The sequence below is a fragment of the Tarenaya hassleriana genome, unplaced genomic scaffold (genome assembly GCF_000463585.1).
Source record: "Tarenaya hassleriana unplaced genomic scaffold, ASM46358v1 Cleome5, whole genome shotgun sequence".
Classification (NCBI taxonomy): domain Eukaryota; kingdom Viridiplantae; phylum Streptophyta; class Magnoliopsida; order Brassicales; family Cleomaceae; genus Tarenaya; species Tarenaya hassleriana.
This window is the reverse complement of record NW_010967707.1, coordinates 252,780-272,766: the sequence shown is the minus strand read 5'-3', so window position 1 is coordinate 272,766 and position 19,987 is coordinate 252,780. Positions and strand designations below refer to the sequence as shown.

The following is a 19,987-nucleotide window of genomic DNA, read 5'->3' as shown; positions in this document are numbered from 1 at the left end:
TTTAAAAAAAAAAAAAAAAAAAATCACGGAGCCATGCATGCATGCATGCATGCATATTATTATTATTATTTGATGTAAATGTGCACATAACTATGTGGTAGTCGTTAATCTGCATCGTTTTCTTATACGTAGAAACGAAAAACATTAAATAAACTGGGCGAGGCCCCAAAGTGGTGAGAGCCACAAACAGTCGTTTGGAATGGCGATTCGCTGTCAGTCCCTTGCTTTCGTAATGGGCGCGTCGCTTTTGTTTATAAATAAATTAACAGAAAGGAATACGTGGCCGATGAACTTCAATTGCAGAAAAATAGGAAGTATTTTTTATTTTTTCAAAGATAAAATAATTTTCAATATGAGAAACATGCATAACGTGAACTTCCCACCGACGATGGATATAATTAAAAATATATTATAAAATTTAATAACAGATATAAAATGCTCCCATAAGATTTGTATTTTTTGTGTGTGTGTGTAAATCGACTATAAGATTTAATTTTTTTTGCCCCCAATAACAACATTTTATGGGTTCATCACTCTCTCTCTCTCTCTATATCTATATCTATATATATAAAAGTACAGTCATTTTACCTGGGAATGACACGTGTCCTATGAAAGAGAATATGAAAGATTTTTTAAATATTTTTTCTATTTCATTAATATGACAGTATAGTTTCGGGAATACCATCTACTTAAAAATCGACGCCATCATGACTTTATTAATGAAGAGTTAATTTGGTTTTTGAATTCATTGAACAATAACCACAACTATTAATTAATTTTAAACTATAAATGATCCTTAACGAAACGCAGAGAAGAGAACAAACCGATCGGACGTATTCGATCTTAATCCGGCTCCCGTTCAAGTTGGTCCCCTGAAGCGCCTCCTTCGCAGCTATCGCCTCCTCTATGCGTTTGAAGTAGATGAAAGCGAAACAATGAGACGAATACGCTGTGATTCTGTCGACGTCGCCTAACCTCCCGAACAAATCGTCCAGATTGTTCGATTTGAACGACGAATCATCCTGTTCACGCGATCTGATTGGCTTCAACACTAGAGTCATCGTCGAGTTTCTGTATTCCACAACTGCTTTGGAGAAAGAGAGAAGGAAAAAGGTACGGGAGAAACAAAACTCTAAAAATATAAAAATAAATTTAATTTTAAGTGATTTGACAGGAAATGGGAAGAAATTTGGTGGGAGGAGAGTGCAAAGATATGAGGGTGAAAGGAAGTGAGCATAAGGATTTTCTTATGTACATCGCATTCTAAATATTTTCTCTGTGTTATGACTTTGTGGAATTTTTTTTTAAATATAGTTCCACATAAAAAAAAACTCAAAATATTGAAAGAATTATCCAAAAAGAAGTATTTTTAAGCAACATCTAATTCGATATAGTTATAAATTCTGGTTTTTTTGACATATAAAAGAGGATTAAAAAATGATTTGTTTATACTGTTAGGTGCAAGCTATGAGTTGGATCAATGCATGTTCAACACGTGTTGAAGAAAAGTCAGAAGACAGTTTCGGATAAAATTAGGAAATTTACTGTTGTCAGTATTTTTAGAAGCATATTTTTTTGTTGGTTAAAGGTGCTTTAAATTTTTTTTAGAAGCAGTTATTTGTACCTTACAATTATATTTTCAGAACATATATATGTAATATTTCGATAGATGGAGAAATATGATAAACATTAATAAAATCTTTTTCTTCTCAAAATTTATGTTTGATTCTCAGACAGTGAAGTGGGTTCAAATATTAACAAAATCCTTTCCATGTTTGTATTAGTGTCTTGATGAACAAAAAAAATATGAATCACCACCAAGAATAGAAAGGTTAATATATAATAATAATAATAAAACTCTAATATTTGAAAATGACAGAGAAATACACGTACATACGAAAAGTTTATTTTATTTATGTAAATAATGCATAATTATGAAATATAACAAAAATAAGAGAAAAAAAATGGTCACTCTTATAAATGGACATCCATGAATATTTTAATTTTATTATAAAAATAGAAAAAACATGAATTTTTAAATCTATGTATTTTGTGTTTTGTTTTTTCTTCCTAATACTAATGTAAAAAAATAGGAAACAAATAGTAAAATAACGTATTACAATTAAACTGTAAAATTGTTGTCTTTCACATCTAACATATAACTCAATTTTGTGTGTATTCAAATTTAGTTACGTCCGGTCAAAATATATCTAAGAACTACACACATAATAAAGTTTTTTTTTTTGGTAAAAATAATAAAGTTATGATATAATGATTATGGATGCCAACTTTAATATTATAAAGATGAAAAATAACTAAAATCTTATAATTATTGATGATAATAATTATAAAATATAGTTTTAGTTAGTTATTAAATTTAATATTTATATATATAATTGAAAATTAGTATTTAAAAATTAGTTTTTATTAAAAATTAGCTCCACCAATTTGTAGGTTCTTCAGTTCCACATGCATTTACTTTTTACCATTATGTTTACAGTTTGTATTACACAAACTTTGAAAATAATAAAGCAATGCTTAAATTAAGAACATATACATACATACATACATACATACATACATACATACATACATACATACATACATACATACATACATACATACATACATACATACATATATACATAAAAATTTATAAATATATATAAATGAGGATATATAAATTGGTTCGATTTTAAAAATTCATAACCAAATGGTTATTAATTTTTAATCATCTCGATTCGGTTCGGTTATTTCGAATTTTGAAAAACCATAACCATTCAGTTATTTGACTTTGTTATGTTAATAATTGAAATGTTCTTATTAGATTCGGTTCAATTAATAACCAAAATCATCGAATCAATATCCATCCCCAAGTGATGTTTTATTTAAAACTCCAACTCCTATCATAAATGGTTGACAAGACGATACTATATCTTTCACATATAAGGAACTTATTCAATTCATTTATCGCATAATCGAAAATCTTATACAATATGTAGTGGAGGATCGAAAGCACCAAAAATTGGGATGATAAGAATAATAAAAAAAATAAATTAATGAAATATAGATCACTGTAAATGAAAGATTTATCTAAACGAAACTTCCAATCTGATTAATTTAAATTTAAATTTAATAGATTTTATACAGATTATTGAATCAATATTATTGTAATAAAATATATATAACACACAAATATGACATAGTTTTAGTTTTTATTTATCACGAATAAAAGTGACCAAATCTTAATTAGTAAAAAGAATATAATAATTCAGAACATAACAGGATAAATGAAAGAGTGACATGATTAATGATGTATCATTTTAATTTAATTTAATTAAATAGATATCTATAAAATTTAAATAGTAAAGATATTATATAGGTTTAACATTGTACCGATATTTTAGTTTAAAATATTTATTAATATAAATATATAATACCAATCAAATTTTTATTATTATTTAAAATTATATTTGTAATATTTTTAGTAATTACATCCTTCGCATACTTCTAGATTTACTAAAAGTGAAATTCTTTGATCGAGCGAATAAAATTTATAAACTATTATTTCAATTCCTATTTCGCAATTCATCTTTTAAAAAATTACGTTTAATAATATGAATTATAAAATATAAAAAATATATTATATTAAACTTTTAAACTATTAATAATATTTTTAGTCCGTGAGATATCGCGTTTTTTGAAAAATATTATTAGACACGTGTCAACCATATAGTACGGTTTTTTTCCTGCTTTTAATTATTTTTATATTTGAATCAATTTAATTAATTTGATTTAATAAAAAACATATGTAATGAAATGAATTTGTAAGGTGTTGTTTAATTCCAATTATATATTTTTTGAAAAATAATAATTAAATTTTAAACTATTAATAATATGAATTATAAAATTCAAAAATAAAATAAAATATATTTAAATTTAAAACTAATAATATTTTTTAAAAAATTATACGTAATTGTAGTCCGCGCGATGCGCGCGGGTTAAAAACCTAGTATATATAATCACTCATTTCTGGAATCTGGAAAACAATATTACATGGCCTACAAAGCCCTTTGCTTCGGGTACAACATTAACAATAAATGCCTAGAAAACAGAAATAATGGATATATAATCGTTACAACATTATGAGATAGGGTTTACACACACACACACACACAAAACATAATCAGGGAGGCATTTAGGTAAAATTTGGGTAATGATAATCGAATATTTTTTGTCATAAACATAAAGCTTTTGGTCGCGATATTAACCCCATTAAGGAGTCACTGGCACAACCACTGGATGACCTTTCTTACATTCTTCTTCTTCTTCGCCTTCATCGAATTGACACGGTAACTTCGCTGCACACTCATTCATTTGCCTGATTTTACCCCACAAGAATACATAAAGGCCGACTATTACGACCACAGATCCCAAAACACTACAAAACAAAAGAGAGAAATTAGATATATATATATATATAACTGTATACGTGATTGAATTTTTTGAGTGTGTTTCACGTACTTTCCGATATAAATATCGCGGTGAAGGATTGAGAAATCGAATAGAGAGGCGAATATAAGCATCACGGGAGTAAAAATAGAGGTAAAGATAGGTCCTCGCTGTTTGATGCACCAAGATATTCCCACAGTACAGATTCCTTGTCCGACCACTCCCTGCAAAAATCGTACGTAACATGCATGAAGACATATTCTCCATTGAGATCGATCGATAAAAAGCTTGAAGATTCCTAAATGAATGATTCCCTTTCCCCATTTTAGGGAAGAATCTTTGTAACTGTATTTACCGCATAAACAACTGTCATGACATCTAATTTGTCTCTGAGGATCCAAGCTGTAATATCCCGAGATTTGATGAGACTGAGAAGAGCACATTGGATGGTGCCGAAGAAGGATAATATGACTGTGCTTGAATACTGGCAGGGATATTTCCTGTTGATATTGGCTTGCACAAGCATCCAAGAACCGAAAAAACTGCTCCCCGCGAACAGAAGTACGCATCCGATGATCCACTTCTCGGGTTTCGTCTCGTGTTTACGGCTGTTCACTGGTGATGAAGCAGCTGCTTGTTTGTGGTGAAGGGTTGTCAAGGGAACTCCCTTGTACATCGTGAGAAACAAAGCTCCTCCTATACATACCAAAGTCCCCACCATCATAGCCATCCCTGCTTTGCTTTTCATGTTTAGCTTTTCAATCCTACAAAAAAGACCCCTCATATATTCAAAATTCAATTTATTGTGCAAGGAAAAGGAAGAACCTATAATGAGGTTGATATTTGCATTAGTGCTTGAAAACTTTAATTACCAACTAAAGTTTGTGGGACAGTTTTGGTTTTGCAACTCTCATGCGTGGCACATGAAAATAAATTGCTTACAAGGGTTTTTTTTTTTTGGAAATATGCTTTTCATGCATATGTTGCTATTTCCGAAGCTTTGGAAAAGACAATCATGGTTTATGTGAAAAACAAACCCCCTTTCTTTTTTTTAAATGGAGTTATTAATAAATCCATACGCACGTGTAGCTATTTGATAATTACCTGAATATCAGAGCCATGATGAAGGTAACTGCGGGAACCATGCTCATAAAAGCACATGCTAACGTAGCTGAAGTGTACGAGAGGCCGAGCAGGAAGAAATACTGCGTCAAACTTGCCCTAATTTGTCATAACCATTTTATCTCTTAACGAGACTCGTTTTGATGGATAAATAAACAAAATGGGGACGAGAATGCAAAAATAAAAAATTATGGGGCCAAATCTAAACGAACCCAAGAAGAGCACTGAAGAAAAGCTGGCACAGGATGCTGAACGTAAGCTTCGGCCGTGTTTTCCTGCGCACGTACATGCAGAATCATGTTTCCACAATTGGAATCAGGCATTTTTAAAGTGTATATATATATGCATTCAATTGTATAAAATGAGATGATAATCGAAATATGTTAAATGCTTACTAACCGTTCCCAAAAATAGGCGATTGGAATCAAGAACGCTGTAGAAATAGCGAGACGGTACGTAGCGATAACCATATGGTTAAGACCACCGTCGAGGAGTTTCTTAACCATGGCGTTAACCGAACCGGTTGCCGCGTTTATCACAATCATCATGATGATCGGCGTCCATTTTCCATCGCAATAACTCATGATTAGTTATTAATTAAACAACTTTTAATTAATAATTAATCTCTCTCTCTCTCTCTAAGTGCTTGCGTGTCTTTGTGAGGAAGCACACGAATTCATTGGGCATGGTCACCATATATAGATATAGAGAGAGAGAGAGGGGGGGGGGGAATTAATTAATTGTTCTTTTATTCACATATTATATTATTTATATAGTTATATTTTAAATTTATATTGGTTTTATGCGGTCGTCGTTCGGTGGCAAAATGTGTTAAGAAACGGTGGATTTTAATTATTCCCGTGATGATCCACGTGTTTCTTCGAGCCAAACATACGTAGAAAAGAATCTAATATCACCTTTCACGAGAATCTCTTTATTTCCGATTCTCTGTGTGACGCTTTGCTATGTCATTTTATTTGATAGACCAATTTCAACAACGACGTGCAATTCCTTAATTACACTTTTTGGTAATTATTTTTAATGTTAATATCTCATGAGAACTTTAGTCACTGATACGATATTCCGAAACAAATCATATTTGGTTAAATTAACGAACTGAGATAATCCGGTAATATATTATCAACGTAAATATAGGATTAAAATGTGTATTAGATATTAATTATCGTTGTATTTTATTTTATAGTCGTAGTCTAGTTGTATATGATTTCGAAAGGAATTTCAACGAATTTAGGTGTTAGGTCCAAATATGTACGTTAGGGTTAGGGATAACAAAAAGAAATAGATGTCTCACTAATCTATATATATAACGCATGGCTTAGGTTGAGGAGCCAGTCTTTTTAGCTGCACCCGACGGACGTATTTGCAGGGGAACATACCTTATAATTTTAAGGTTATCAATAACTGTATTCGGTCTACATTTATAGCAACACAAATTACCAAAAACAGTTGAATAATAAAAAAATCATAACATGTATATATATATATATATATATATACATATATATTGGGAAAACATACTTAATGGTCGATTATTGGATTCGGAGAGTAAAGTCAAAAGAAATGGGGAGAAAGGGAGATTATTTAAACATGGAAAAAGAAAGTAAAAAGGCTAAAACAGGGCTGGTTTATATAATTCCAGTTTTGATATATTTACCCGCAAATGTCTCTTTATATTTATATACCTCTTTTCTTTATTCTTATAAATCGTTTTTTATGCTTCTAGGTTTTGCAGGATTTCGTGGAATAAAATGGAGGAAAATATTTTTTTTGCTTGGTCATTAATTTTTATTTATTTATTGGAAGATATAATCTCGCAAGTAAAAAACCGGGGGTGCAGATCTCCCAAAAAAAAATAACAATCTAAGAAAAAAGTATCATTCTTCATTCCCATTCAAAATGTTCCACGAATATTAGATATAATATTTATTTTCGACGAAGTGGACACCGTTGATGGTATCAAGTTATATTTCCATAGAAAGTATAATTTTCTCTAACCCCAAATTTGTCCTATAAGGTGTGTGTAATCACGGTCCTAACAAAAAGATTTAAATTGCCTATTTTTTCACATAATTTTTAAAATGTTAAATATTTTGAAATTGAATTAATTTGTGTGTTTTGTAATCGTATCAAAGATCATAATGGGCCCAAGGTAGATCCAGTATTTTTAACGAGCCATAGATGTGTCCTCAGTCCACCATTTATATGATTCAATAAATTTATAAACAAATAATTTATTGTTAATTCGTCCAATATCGTAGAGGAAAAGAAAATTCCTAAAAAAATTACTGCTTTTGTAATATACTTTTTTTATCATGTTAATTCCTGATTAAGATAAATGTTGTAAATAATTTGGTATTTTCTAGAAAGTGAAAAAACTGAAGATGAAAATGCGACAAGAGTAGAAACTATTTATAAAAAAAAATAATAATAAGAAACTATTTTCAGTATTTAATCAGGTGCCCGCTTACATCCTTTGTCGGTACAAAAAATACCAAAGCATCTTTTTCGGCCAACCGAATAAATAAAATAACTACTGGGCTGGGCCTTATGTTATTTTAAAATTTTAATTATTGGGCCCATTGGGCTTCATAAATTCCTCTGTGATCTCGTAAGATTTCATCTTGATTTCGGAACCACACCGGTTTGGGGGTTTAACCCTAATAACCCACTTGTGTCGCAGCAATTTCAGGGTACACCACCGAAAAAAAAAAAAAAATTGCGATCTTATTACGACTAATATATAACTAATATACAACTAAAATAAGAGTAGTTTATTAGTCGTAATAAGTTGTATATTAGTTATATATTAGTCATAATAAGGTCGCAAATTATTTTTTTTTTTTTCGGTGGTGTACACTGAAATTGCTGCGACCCAAGTGGGTTATTTGAGTAATATTCCCCATCTGTTTTGTCAGGCAATGGTTGTCACTTGTCACTTTGTCACTGACGCCAAACGTACCTCCGACTGAGTCGGCAACTCGGTGGACTCGCTCGAGACCTCTTTTAGATCTCTGTTTTTGCCCCACAAGAATACGTAGAGACCAATCACAATAATCACCGATCCCATTACACTGTTCCATGTGATCAACAAAGATTTGATATTGTTAGATTCAATCCCAAATAATTATTGGTGGTAATAAAAGGATGGAAAATGGAACCTGGAAATAAATAATTGTCGGTGGAAAATGAGGAAATCGAAAAGAGTGGCAGAAACAAGCAAGACGGGGAAGAAGGAAGAAGTGAAAATCGGGCCTCTCTTCTTGATCGACCATGTCATCGCCACTGTCGCTATTCCTTGTCCCACCACTCCCTTCTCCGTCCACAACCACAAAGTTCATGCACGTCGAAACTACCCTTTGTTAAACGAATTATAGTATATATGTGTGTGTGTGTGTGTATACACGGGTATATACTTACAGTGAAGACGATGACAGATATGTCGAACTTGTCCCTCAAAATCCAGGTTCGGGCATCTCTAGATTTGATCAAACTCAAGAGGGCACACTGGGAAGTGCCAAAAAGGGACGAAAGAGCCGTACTCGTGTATTTGCATGGGAACGTCACGTTGATCTTTGTCTGATACAGCATCCAAAGAGATAACAACAAGTCTACCGTCAAATTGAACAGACATCCCAACAGCCAGTTCTCGGTCTTGTTCTTCCTCGGATCATGATTGCTGTCAAGAGCTTCTGGTTGATGCCGAGGGTTCGATATGGCAAACCCTTTGTAAAATGTCAACACAAGGGCTCCACTTATGCATATAAGAGTCCCCACAACTTTGGCCATTCCCGCTTTACTCTTGAGATTCAGACTTTCTGTCCTGCATGTATAATCAATGGAAATAAGTGTTGTTGGTCGCTGGTTCGAACGCTATATATTGAACACAGTTTGGTAAATTAAAAGTTGGATCAAGAGGCATATTGAATCCAAATATAATGAAACAGACGATATCGGGTTATGAACCGGAAAATCAAAGCCAGGGCGAATGTAGTTGCGGGCAAAAGACTGAAGAAGGCACATGCTACAGTTGCTGAAGTGTACGCAAGTCCCAGTAATGAGAAATATTGTACCAACCCTACACTGCAGATTAATAAAACCCAAAAGAAAAAAAATAATATAAAAGGGGTTTACTAATTTAAGATTAACCATATGAAGTGAATGGCGCCAAACCCAATCATAGCACTGAAGAAATGTTGGCACAAGATGGTAAATGTCAGCTTTGGTCTCGCTTTCCTATGAAAACATGGAAAAAAACATTACCATATACAATATTTGAGGAGTCTCAAGAAAGACACAAGGGGCATTTTTAGCTTTTGAGATACGAATATGGTTCACACACATGTATGTGCATCTTTTGTAACGTTTCTATGGCCCATAAATTTTATATATATATATATATATATATATATATATGTGTGTGTATAGAGATCGTACGTGTTGGAGATGGAAAAACATAAATAAATAAATATAAAAATAAAGCGGAGGGTACCATTCAAGGAAAAGGGAAAGAGGGGCCAAGAAGAGAGCAGAGGAAGCGAGTCTATAAGTAGCGATGACCATGTGGTTAATACCATGGTCGAGCACCTTCTTTATCAGCACGTTCACCAGACCCGTCGCCACGTTCCTCGTCACCATTACAACCACCGCTCCATACTTTTCGCACACCACTCTCTCACCCATCTCTCTCTCTCTCTCTGGTTCATATACACTTGATGCATGAGGACACATATATAGAAAGAAAAAGAAATTAGAAGTGGGGTTTGAGGCCTTACGCTTGTGAGCGTGACGCTTCTGCATGTAGAAATTCCCCCACCTGGATCCCTATGCAGCAACTCACAAACACTTAGATTCGCCACGTTTTTTCTATCATTATAATTTTTATTTTTTATTTATAGTGAAGTATTAATTTTGATGGACCACGAGAAAAGATCGCGATTCTCCGTTTCGAAATGGGTTCCTTTTTCTTCTCCTTCTTCTCTGGATTCCGTCCGAATTTGAGCCTTCTCGGTTTTCATTTTCGTACGTGAAACAAAAGTTTCTATATATATATATATATATCGATTATGGTTCTGCTTCCAAATTCCGATTTATTTATTCATTTATTTTGGGGTGCGGAACAGATTGTAATAATAACATAACATTCGCAGCTTATAATAATAAATAAGTTTGACTCTTGTAATTGAATTTTGGTCACGACTTGGTCAAATAGTCAAATATTTTAACGAGTCAAATTTTATATTATACGTTTATGTCGTCTGTATATTGATATTCTTGTTACAAGAAAATTGTTGGTCTTCGAGCGCGTGGAAGAAGTAGAAATATATTATCTCCTTTTCTTTCTTTTCAGAAAACTATATAGTTATATAACAGCTGATAAATTTTGCGTGTTATGTCTAATAACCCTTTTGCGTCACAATTTTTTTTATATCAAGAACTATATATATGCCGATCGAGAAAACACATAAATAGATTCGGCTGGAGATAATGTCCGGATATATATATATGCATGTGTACAAGTATAAATGCTTTCTTTCTTTTGTAATGAACTTACGTATATAAATGCTTACTATATGTGTCGCCATTTTCAGGCATCGACGATGTGTCCCCTAGAGAAAATATGTATTTATTCCAAACACGGAATATTATGTCTAAATCAGTTTGGGTAATGGCTCCAAGCTCAAGTGGAAGTAACGTAGTGGAAGCTGCATAAGACACCATTATCTCTCTCTCTCTCTTAAATTCAAGTTTTAATTAATTTGTGCGGATGAAAATATTAACCCCCTCCACGATCCAATATTCTTATGGCACAAAACACATAAAAATTCGAAATAAAAAAAAAGAAAAAAAGAAATCGAATTTTTTATATAGTAGGAGATGATGAAAATTTTATAATTTTTTTTCATATCAAGAAATCTATGAAAACAAATTACGGTAAATATATTCTCTACAATTTGTTATTATCATTGAATTTTCATGTTATACAATTGATCCTACAAAGGTGGGAACCATGATGGATTGAGATGAATCGATTTAACGCCACCATATATGTAAGTTTATTGTAAGATGTGGACGACTATCGATATAGATAAAAGAAGAAAAACTAGTGAGTGGAGGTAGTTTGGTCGTTGTGCATGATAAGTGATAGCGTTATTCAATAAATAATTGGACTGATCCGTGGTTTATCGGCTCCGGGGGCTCTAGCTTCCCTGTTGGCTCACTTGGGACATCTTTCGGGTCTTGGAATTGGCCCCATAGATATACATAGAGACCGACGACAACAATACCAGATCCGATTATGCTGTTGCATGGTTCGAAAACACGATCAACGAAGTGTTTGAATTAGTGAAAATCGTTTTTTATTTGTTGATTAAATCGCGAAAACTAACCTCGAAAGATACATTTGTCGGCGAAGGATGACGACATCGAATAGAGATGCTGACATCAGCATGACAGGAGTAAACAATGAAGTGAAAAGGGGACCCCTCTTCTTTATGCACCATGTCGTTGCAACTGTGGCTATGCCTTGTCCAACTACGCCCTGTTTGACCCATCAATTAGACAGAAAAAAACACACACACTGAAACTTAGATATACCATGTGTAAAATTATTCATCTTTTTATGAATGTAGTTATACATATATATATATAATATACAAATATACGGGCAAGGTTTTCTTACAGCATAGATGACAGCGAATATGTCGAATTTATCCCTCAAAATCCAACCTTTGATATCCCTAGTCTCGATCAAACTCAGAAGAGCGCATTGGAAAGTGGCGAAAATGGACATAAGAACCGTGCTAGAGTACTTGCATGGGAATGTTACGGTGATCTTCGTCTGAAAAAGCATCCACAGAGACAAAACTATGTCTGCTACGATATTAAATAGACAACCCAACAGCCACTTATTATGGGCCTTGTTCTTCATCGGATGAGAGTCGGTGCCATTAACCTCCGATTCAGAGCGAAGGTTTGATATCGGCAACCCTTTATAAAATGTCAATAAAAGTGCTCCACTTATGCATACATGAGTTCCCACTACTTTGGCTATTCCCGCTTTGCTCTTGAGATCCAGGGTCTCTATCCTGTATATATACGTCTAGTGAGATCAATAAGGTTATATAATAAAGACTCGTCTGTATATATACACACACGAATGTATGTGTGTGTATATAAAGGATATGTTATTGTAGAGGAGATTAGATTTTATTAACCGGGATAGTAGAGCCAGAATGAACGTAAAGGCCGGCAAGATGCTGAAAAGGGCACACGTTACGGTTGCAGAAGTGTACGTTAGCCCCAGCAAGCCGAAATATTGTACCAAGGTCGCACTGCTCGCCAAAATAATTTTTTTGTAAAAGACCAAAAAGAGTGATTGTTAATTGAGAATTTCATTAATTTTACAGCCGTTTTTTTAATTACAAAGTTGAAATCATAACATTTCGCAAGTGAAGAAGTTGGGGGACATACCCGAGTAAGCCGCTCAAGAAATGTTGGCACAAGACCGTAAGCGTCAGCTTTGGTCTACTTTTCCTGGTAATTAAACCGAATAGCAAAACAAAAACCCGTCACCAAATTTTTTAAAAAAATGTCCACTTTAATTAATATTTTTGAGATTATATATATAATATAATATAATATCGTGACCCTCCGTATGATTTTCCGACCACTTTCTTCGTAGTAATAAAAATGTTCCTGTAGGGCGCCGTCAGCATGAATATTACGTATAAACCGGTTTTTGTTTTGTCACGCTTCGAATCAAATAAGGTTTTGTCATGTCCTACAGATTCCCCATATAGTAAAAATAACGTACGTTTATGGTAATTTATTTATTAATTGAGATGGACTCTTATGATAATAATAATTAAAAAAAAGTGTGTGCGTAGTTGTTATGAAAATACTGACATATTAATTAAAAAAAATTACAAATAATGTTATGCTAGTTAATGAAGGAAGTTAATAGATTGATTAAGATCACCTTTCGAAGAGGAGGGCGAAGGGAGATAAGAAAAGAGCAGAGACGGCGAGTCTGTAGGTGGCAATAACCATGTGGTTGATGCCGCCGTCGAGGGCTTTCCTCATCACGACATTACCCAGACCCATCCCCATATTCGACAATACTATCACCAACACCACCCCATGTTCATCGCACTTCACTCTCTCTCCCATCTCTCTCTCTCTCTCTCTCTCTATATATATATATATATGTATCTGTGTGTGTATGCTTCAGTTGATGATGTGGGGGGTGATGTGCAAACCCATGGCCATCATTTATAGAGGAAAGACAATGACGCTGTATAGCCTTCACACATTTGGGTAGGGATGTTTTCTTTTTTAAAAACGTGTACTGAACAAGTGTTTTTAAGCCATCAAACGATAGAAAGTAATGTATATTTCGATATCGATCATAATATATAAAGAAATATTAGAAATTATACACTATTGATTCACAGATTTAGAATTGGACGGCGGTCTTAAGTTTTTTACGGAACTTTATAAGCACCATTTGCCATAATGTTTTTAATTGGTTTTATTTTATAATATATTATTTTTGAAAATTTTTAATAAACGTTTTTTTAGAACCAACCTCTCCGGTTTATCTTTATGGGAGAGTGTCGGATTGTTCCACATATTTTTTTAGTGGCCAAACAGAAACATGAAAATATATGTGGACGATATAAATAGGAGAAAAAAACTTGAAAATTGAATATAATTACACGCATGATTTTCTACTGAATCGGTAATAACGGCATGCATATTCTGGTGCAACACATCATTGTCTTTTTCCCTTAAACTGTCAGCAGATGTAACACATTATTCTTTGTCATCTTTTATTCTGGTCTCTATGTCCACTATTAATTATTCTTTGCCTTTTGTGTTTTAGATGAGCGATTGGTAAGGAAACAAAACATTCGGATCACGCAACACGACAAAACTACAAAACCATTCGGATCACGCAACTCGTGAACCAACTTGCGAGACCGTCTATATTTCTCCGATCTAGACTGAGAAATTTTGAGCTTGAAAAAAAAAATGAACCGAACGAGTTAGTTTGCCACGAACTCGACTAGCCAGCTCGACGAACCTATGAATTAGCTAGCGACATAGAAATAAATATTTTTATTTTATAATATTTTTTTAAATAATCTATCAATTTTAAATATTTTATTATTTTAAAATATATTAATTATTATTTTTTAATTATTTTTTTATAATATTTATTTTATTATATTTAATTAATGACTTGGGTTGAGAATAAACTGGTTGGAATCGAGTTGATTCGATTTGTTCTGAGCCGGATCGTTTCAGCTCCTTAGACTGACGTGTATCCATTACACACCTCAGAGTCAGAAGTCAGAATAAAAGCACTTGTGTTTTACTCACATTAAAAACGAGAAGAAAAAAAAAGGAAAGAAAGCGAAGACTGAATACAGTGGGCTGACGTGTACCACCATCCCGCTGAAACGCCACGTCAACCATTACAAACATGACGGGTCCGCCACGTGGGCTCTTAAACCATAAAATAATATATTGTTCACTTTTTACTTTTAAATTACGTGTATATCATAAATTAATATATACACACACACCGAGCAAGAAGATTGACATAAAATAAATCATATATTCCTCGGATCTATTCGTTTTTCTTTTGGTAAATATTTTCAGTTATAAATTACATATCAGAGAATGTAAAAATTCGATTGCCACAACTACCGTGACTTTTCTTTATGATACGGTCCGGGTACAACCGAAAAAATGGTGGTCTATATATTATTTAATTTTATGTCGCAAATACTATACGTATATCCTTTTCCAACAATATCGGTGTAACTGTAGCATATATTTTATTCCATTTATGTACCATGTGTCGATTTTTTTAATGGACCGTCGTATCGAATTCTTGGAGACTGAATAAACTCTTTTAGGTGTCAACATATATTTTTCCATTGTGGGGAACAAAAAGCATTCCAGCGCTTGAAGATACGCAAATCTCATACTCTCTCGTTCCCGCATCTCGTTTTTCTCTATAAACAAAACTTTTTTATATATGATTTTTGAGGTTTTGTTAGAAACTTTTTTAGTAGGCTTCGACCGAGCTTGTATGCAATCAAACTATATAATAACTTTGTTCGTTAGCACTATTAGAAAACAAACGGTTCCTAATGGTACATGAGCGACAAATGTTATTCAATATTTAAATAATTGGACTGACGAAATATAATCATCAGAGGCGCATGCAATTGGGTATAGTCTTATCCCTCATAGCTGTCCCAGAGTCTCTTCTCGTGTTGGTACGTCTCCCACGTCTTTATATTTGCCCCACAGATATACGTAGAGTCCAGCCACGATAACGATTGAACCAATTATACTGCGTTCATCAGTGAAATTAATATCTCTTATTATAGATACCATAACATATATAAACATCCGTATGATCGGAATTCGTATCTTTCTGGTATCGAAAACGAACCTCGAAAGATATAATTGTCGGCGAAAGACGAGGAAATCGAATAGAGTTGCTGACATTAACATCACAGGATAAAACAACGAAGTGAAAACTGGCCCTTTCTTCTTTATGCACCAAGTCATTGCAACCGTGGACGCTGCTTGCCCTACCACACCCTAGTCGGTCCACCAAACAAAATATATGCAACAGTGATATTGTTTTTATTACGTATATATGTACTATAATATATAACTGGATCGTGTTTTTTACTTACAGAGTAGACGACAACGAAAATGAGGAATTGGCCTCTCAAAACCCATCCTTGAATATCTCTAACTTTGATCAAACTCAAGAGAGCACATTGGAAGCTGGCGAAACCGGACATAAGAACAGTGCTAGAGTGCTTGCATGGAAACGCTACATTGATCTTGGCTTGAAAAATTATCCACGAAGATAACAATATGGATGCTATGAAATTAAAAAGACAGCCCAACAACCAGTTTCGGGTCTTGTTCTTCTTCGGATGAGGGTTAGCGTGAAGAGCCTCCGTTCCAGAGTGAGGATTTGATATGGGCACCCCTTTGTAGAATGTCAATAAAAGGGCTCCGCCTACGCATACAAGAGTCCCCAACACCTTGGCCTTTCCTGCTTTGTTCTTGAGATTCAAACTCTCTGTCCTGTTTATACAGAAACCATGCCGGATGAGACTTTAATACTTCCAATTACAATTACTCCAAAATCATATAAACATAACAAAAAAACGATTATATATGTATGTATGTATGTATGTATGGGATGAGAGGGGTTAGATATCGATATACCGGAATAGTAAAGCCAAAGCAAAAGTGATCGCGGGAATCATGCTGAAAAAGGCACATGTGACGGTCGCTGAAGTGTACCCAAGTCCGAGTAAACAGAAATATTGCACCAAGCTTGCCCTGCTTACTCAGAATATTTACAAAAGACCAAAACTCTAGTGTGTTGCTTGAGTTGATAATTACAAAAGGACAATGAAAATTGGTTTACCATCGTTATATATGTAATTTTGCACGTGATTTAAGTCGGAGACATACCCGAGTAATCCACTGATGAAATGTTGGCACAAGATCGTAAGCGTTAGCTTTGGTCTGTCTCTCCTATTAAAACACAATAGTCGAAAAGGCAAAATCCCATCAATGAATTAATCCGTGCACGATAAATGAGGTCGAGATTAAGATTTATATTTTCGACATAAAATAATATATACATGCACACGCATGCATGTATAGGTTCGGTTTGCATGCATGGTCGAACGTACCTTTCCAACAAGAGAGCAAAAGGAGACATGAAAAGAGCGGAGATGGCGAGTCTATAAGTAGCAATAACCATATGGTTGATTCCACCGTCGAGAGCCTTCCTTATCAAAACATTCGTAAGTCCCATCCCTATATTCGTCAACACCATTACTATCACTGCTCCATACTCCTCGCACTTCACAACACCACCCAATCCCATCTCCCTCTCTCTCTCTCTCTCTCTCTCTCTATATATATATATATATATATATATGTGCGTGTGTGTGTGTACGTGTGTTGCGTTTCATAGTGAGTTAGGGAAATGTAATAGCGGCTCATTTATATAGGAAAGTTGGCGGCATACATACTTTATCACATTTTGGCACTGATCTTTGATATCTTACAATATCTAGTATAATTAATAATTATATACCCTGTTTGCCTTTTTCTCCATTCAATTTGTTTGTTTCATTAAATTATTAAAAAAGAGGTTAGTCCACTGCGTAAATGCTTTTAAATTTAAAATATTTACACAAAAATCATATAAAAACATTTAATATACTGGAAAATATACTAAAAAACTAATATACAAATCAATGCACAAACATCATATAAAAACATTTAATATACATGATACATATTTAAATGTTACTATTACAGTTGAGCTAAAATTTTGTTTTTCATATTTAGTTGTTGACGAGAGTTTGTCCCAAAGAAAGATTACGTGCTTTATTAATTATGTATGTTGTGGAGAATGTAATCTTTCGGGTTCAATTTATGTCGAATATCTCCAAGGAAGTTGTAATCTTGGTTCAGTGGACTGCGAATACGAATGTCTAGTCAGCCGCACATATATTATATAGAAGCTGCTCGATTATTTTTAACTACAAAGCATCGTTTGAGGTGTAATAATTTTTGTAGATAAACTAAATATATTGTTTTTACTGTAGTGAAAAAAAAATGTAAAGTGTTTACGATACGTAAATCTTACGCTCTTTCTTGGTTTTCCTAAAAAAAATTATCACCAATGTGAACGAAACAGCTCTTTTTTTTTTCAATCATGATATTAACCAAGTTTATGTTATTTTTGTTTGGGAGCACGAAATATACGTTTGTTTTGATGTTTGAAACGAATAATATTGTAAAAGGGTACAATTGATTATTATGCAAGTGGAGAATAGGGTTCCCACTCAAATTGTGGTTATAACCTACTTTAAATTTTCTGTCATATTAATTAATTGTATAAATTATTCCAACATTGAATTAATTTATAAAAAAAAATAAGGAAGTTAATCCGACACGACTGATGAATCATTCCAACGGCATCTCGCCAACATCGAATTAATTCGCTAGGTTTTCATTAATGCTCCACTTTCTACTGCAAAATTTAAGATGCAATTCGTGAGGCTGGGGAGCAACGAAAGAAAAAGAAAAGCACTTATGCTCCAAATTTAAAATAAACAAAATTGTTTATATCCCATATTTTTCTTGTGAACAAAATCACTGGAATACTATAATTTTAAAAACCAACGAGATTCCACTTATATTATATATACATATATATATATATATATATATATATATATATATGTGAGATTTGCATGGAGAAGACAAACGTCTGAGCAGCTTGGTGACGAGCGGTGAAGATCCGTGGCCGAATGCCATGTAGCACACCGTGACCGACAATTTTCATATCCGGTTGAATTTCCTCCTCCTAGTTTCATGCTTTTCGTTTTACACCAATCCCGTATTTAGGCTTATAAATGTCGTCATTAAATGATGGTATTAATTTTTACGTAACTTGGTTTTCGTCTCCACACAAATTTTAATTACAACATTTCAATTGTTAATTCATCCATATCCCCTATCACCTAGATTCCTACACACAACCCAAATCATGTTATAAATACCTTTAACGCCTCATCTAAATATATAATTACTATGAAAAAAGTATGAAACGCTACTATTGCCAAGCTCTAATCACAAGAATAATTATAAACAAAACATTGCGATATTCGGATTATGCCTCTGTATTATCCGCAGAAAAGCTTATTACAAAGGACAGACTCAAAACCCAACAACGTAAAACAACGATTGACCCACTTATAGCGAAAAAGGAAAAAGGGAGATTACATATTTGGAAGACTTAATTAGAGCCCAAAGAGACAAATGTATATAAAAACAAATATACGGAGAAAAACTAAAGAGATAATAATTAGACATCAACTTTACATGTCGGAGGAGCAAGAAGAGGAGCTTGACCAGAGAAACCTCTCTTATATCTCAGCCACACGTCACACGTTACGTACAATCCGTACCCTCCAGTTTTTATACCGCCGGCCTTCCAACGTAGCCTGCCCTGAAGCACGACCCTCATCGAAACCACGCCGTACGACTCATCCATCCTCAGCCCGTTCGCCACCTCCGGCGCCACCGGCACTCCGTTTCCTCCCATCACCGGAGCTATCACCACCGTCGTCTTCTCCGGTAACCTCAGCGGCGGAAGCTCCACCGGCGGCGTTATCATCTGGTCCCTGTACGTCACGTACATCCTCAGCCTGTCATAGTGTGCGGTCACCCTCCTGTTCGGGTTTCGAGCCAAGACGCTGAACTGCACGGACGTCGAGATGACCGTCGCCGCCGTGAAATTCAGCTCGTATATGGCGGCTCC

At 33.9% G+C, this 19,987-nt stretch overlaps 5 protein-coding genes and 1 long non-coding RNA gene across 9 annotated transcripts in view; 1 reads left to right on the top strand and 5 right to left on the bottom strand.

Annotated features, from left to right (window-relative positions):
• Positions 1-4,013: 4,013 nt before the first annotated feature.
• Positions 4,014-6,271, bottom strand: LOC104825905 (WAT1-related protein At4g01440-like). The gene is made up of 6 exons (XM_010558330.2): positions 5,974-6,271; positions 5,787-5,849; positions 5,557-5,673; positions 4,808-5,216; positions 4,525-4,676; positions 4,014-4,441 (listed from the first exon to the last, which is right to left on the bottom strand). Exons 1-6 carry the CDS (start codon positions 6,156-6,158, stop codon positions 4,276-4,278), a joined length of 1,092 nt encoding a protein of 363 aa, XP_010556632.1. The 5' UTR covers positions 6,159-6,271; the 3' UTR covers positions 4,014-4,275.
• Positions 6,272-7,030: 759 nt separating this feature from the next.
• On the top strand, positions 7,031-7,532 carry LOC104825904. Its single transcript, XR_773673.1, has 2 exons — positions 7,031-7,195; positions 7,319-7,532. It is a non-coding gene; the product is annotated as an uncharacterized LOC104825904 (long non-coding RNA).
• An 885-nt stretch (positions 7,533-8,417) lies between these two features.
• LOC104825897 (WAT1-related protein At1g01070-like) overlaps positions 8,418-19,987 on the bottom strand; it is a 22,953-nt gene continuing 11,383 nt past the window's right edge. The window contains exons 1-7 of one of the 4 annotated variants that reach the window (XM_010558320.2): positions 10,368-10,575; positions 10,085-10,289; positions 9,766-9,828; positions 9,559-9,675; positions 9,013-9,415; positions 8,754-8,905; positions 8,418-8,666 (exon numbers count right to left, since the gene is read on the bottom strand). In XM_010558320.2, the coding sequence (XP_010556622.1) occupies positions 8,528-8,666; positions 8,754-8,905; positions 9,013-9,415; positions 9,559-9,675; positions 9,766-9,828; positions 10,085-10,289; positions 10,368-10,392 (1,104 nt within the window). In that variant the 5' untranslated portion in view covers positions 10,393-10,575 and the 3' untranslated portion in view covers positions 8,418-8,527. Of the gene's footprint in view, positions 8,667-8,753; positions 8,906-9,012; positions 9,416-9,558; positions 9,676-9,741; positions 9,829-10,084; positions 10,290-10,367; positions 10,576-19,987 lie in introns of those variants that run through there. The other 3 variants (XM_010558321.1, XM_010558322.2, XM_010558323.2) reach the window with 3 other exon arrangements.
• LOC104825898 (WAT1-related protein At1g01070-like) lies at positions 11,536-13,803 on the bottom strand. Its single transcript, XM_010558324.1, has 6 exons — positions 13,574-13,803; positions 13,066-13,128; positions 12,810-12,926; positions 12,275-12,680; positions 11,982-12,133; positions 11,536-11,893 (listed from the first exon to the last, which is right to left on the bottom strand). The coding sequence occupies exons 1-6, from the start codon at positions 13,762-13,764 to the stop codon at positions 11,743-11,745; spliced, it is 1,080 nt and encodes a 359-aa protein (XP_010556626.1). The 5' UTR covers positions 13,765-13,803; the 3' UTR covers positions 11,536-11,742.
• LOC104825899 (WAT1-related protein At1g01070-like) lies at positions 15,834-17,560 on the bottom strand. Its single transcript, XM_010558325.1, has 6 exons — positions 17,340-17,560; positions 17,116-17,178; positions 16,864-16,980; positions 16,317-16,719; positions 16,067-16,218; positions 15,834-15,964 (listed from the first exon to the last, which is right to left on the bottom strand). The coding sequence occupies exons 1-6, from the start codon at positions 17,534-17,536 to the stop codon at positions 15,856-15,858; spliced, it is 1,041 nt and encodes a 346-aa protein (XP_010556627.1). The 5' UTR covers positions 17,537-17,560; the 3' UTR covers positions 15,834-15,855.
• LOC104827358 (NDR1/HIN1-like protein 12) overlaps positions 19,312-19,987 on the bottom strand; it is a 1,352-nt gene continuing 676 nt past the window's right edge. The window contains exon 2 of the mRNA XM_010560531.1: positions 19,312-19,983. Coding sequence (XP_010558833.1) covers positions 19,532-19,983 — 452 coding nt within the window. The 3' untranslated portion in view covers positions 19,312-19,531. The remainder of the gene's footprint in view (positions 19,984-19,987) is intronic.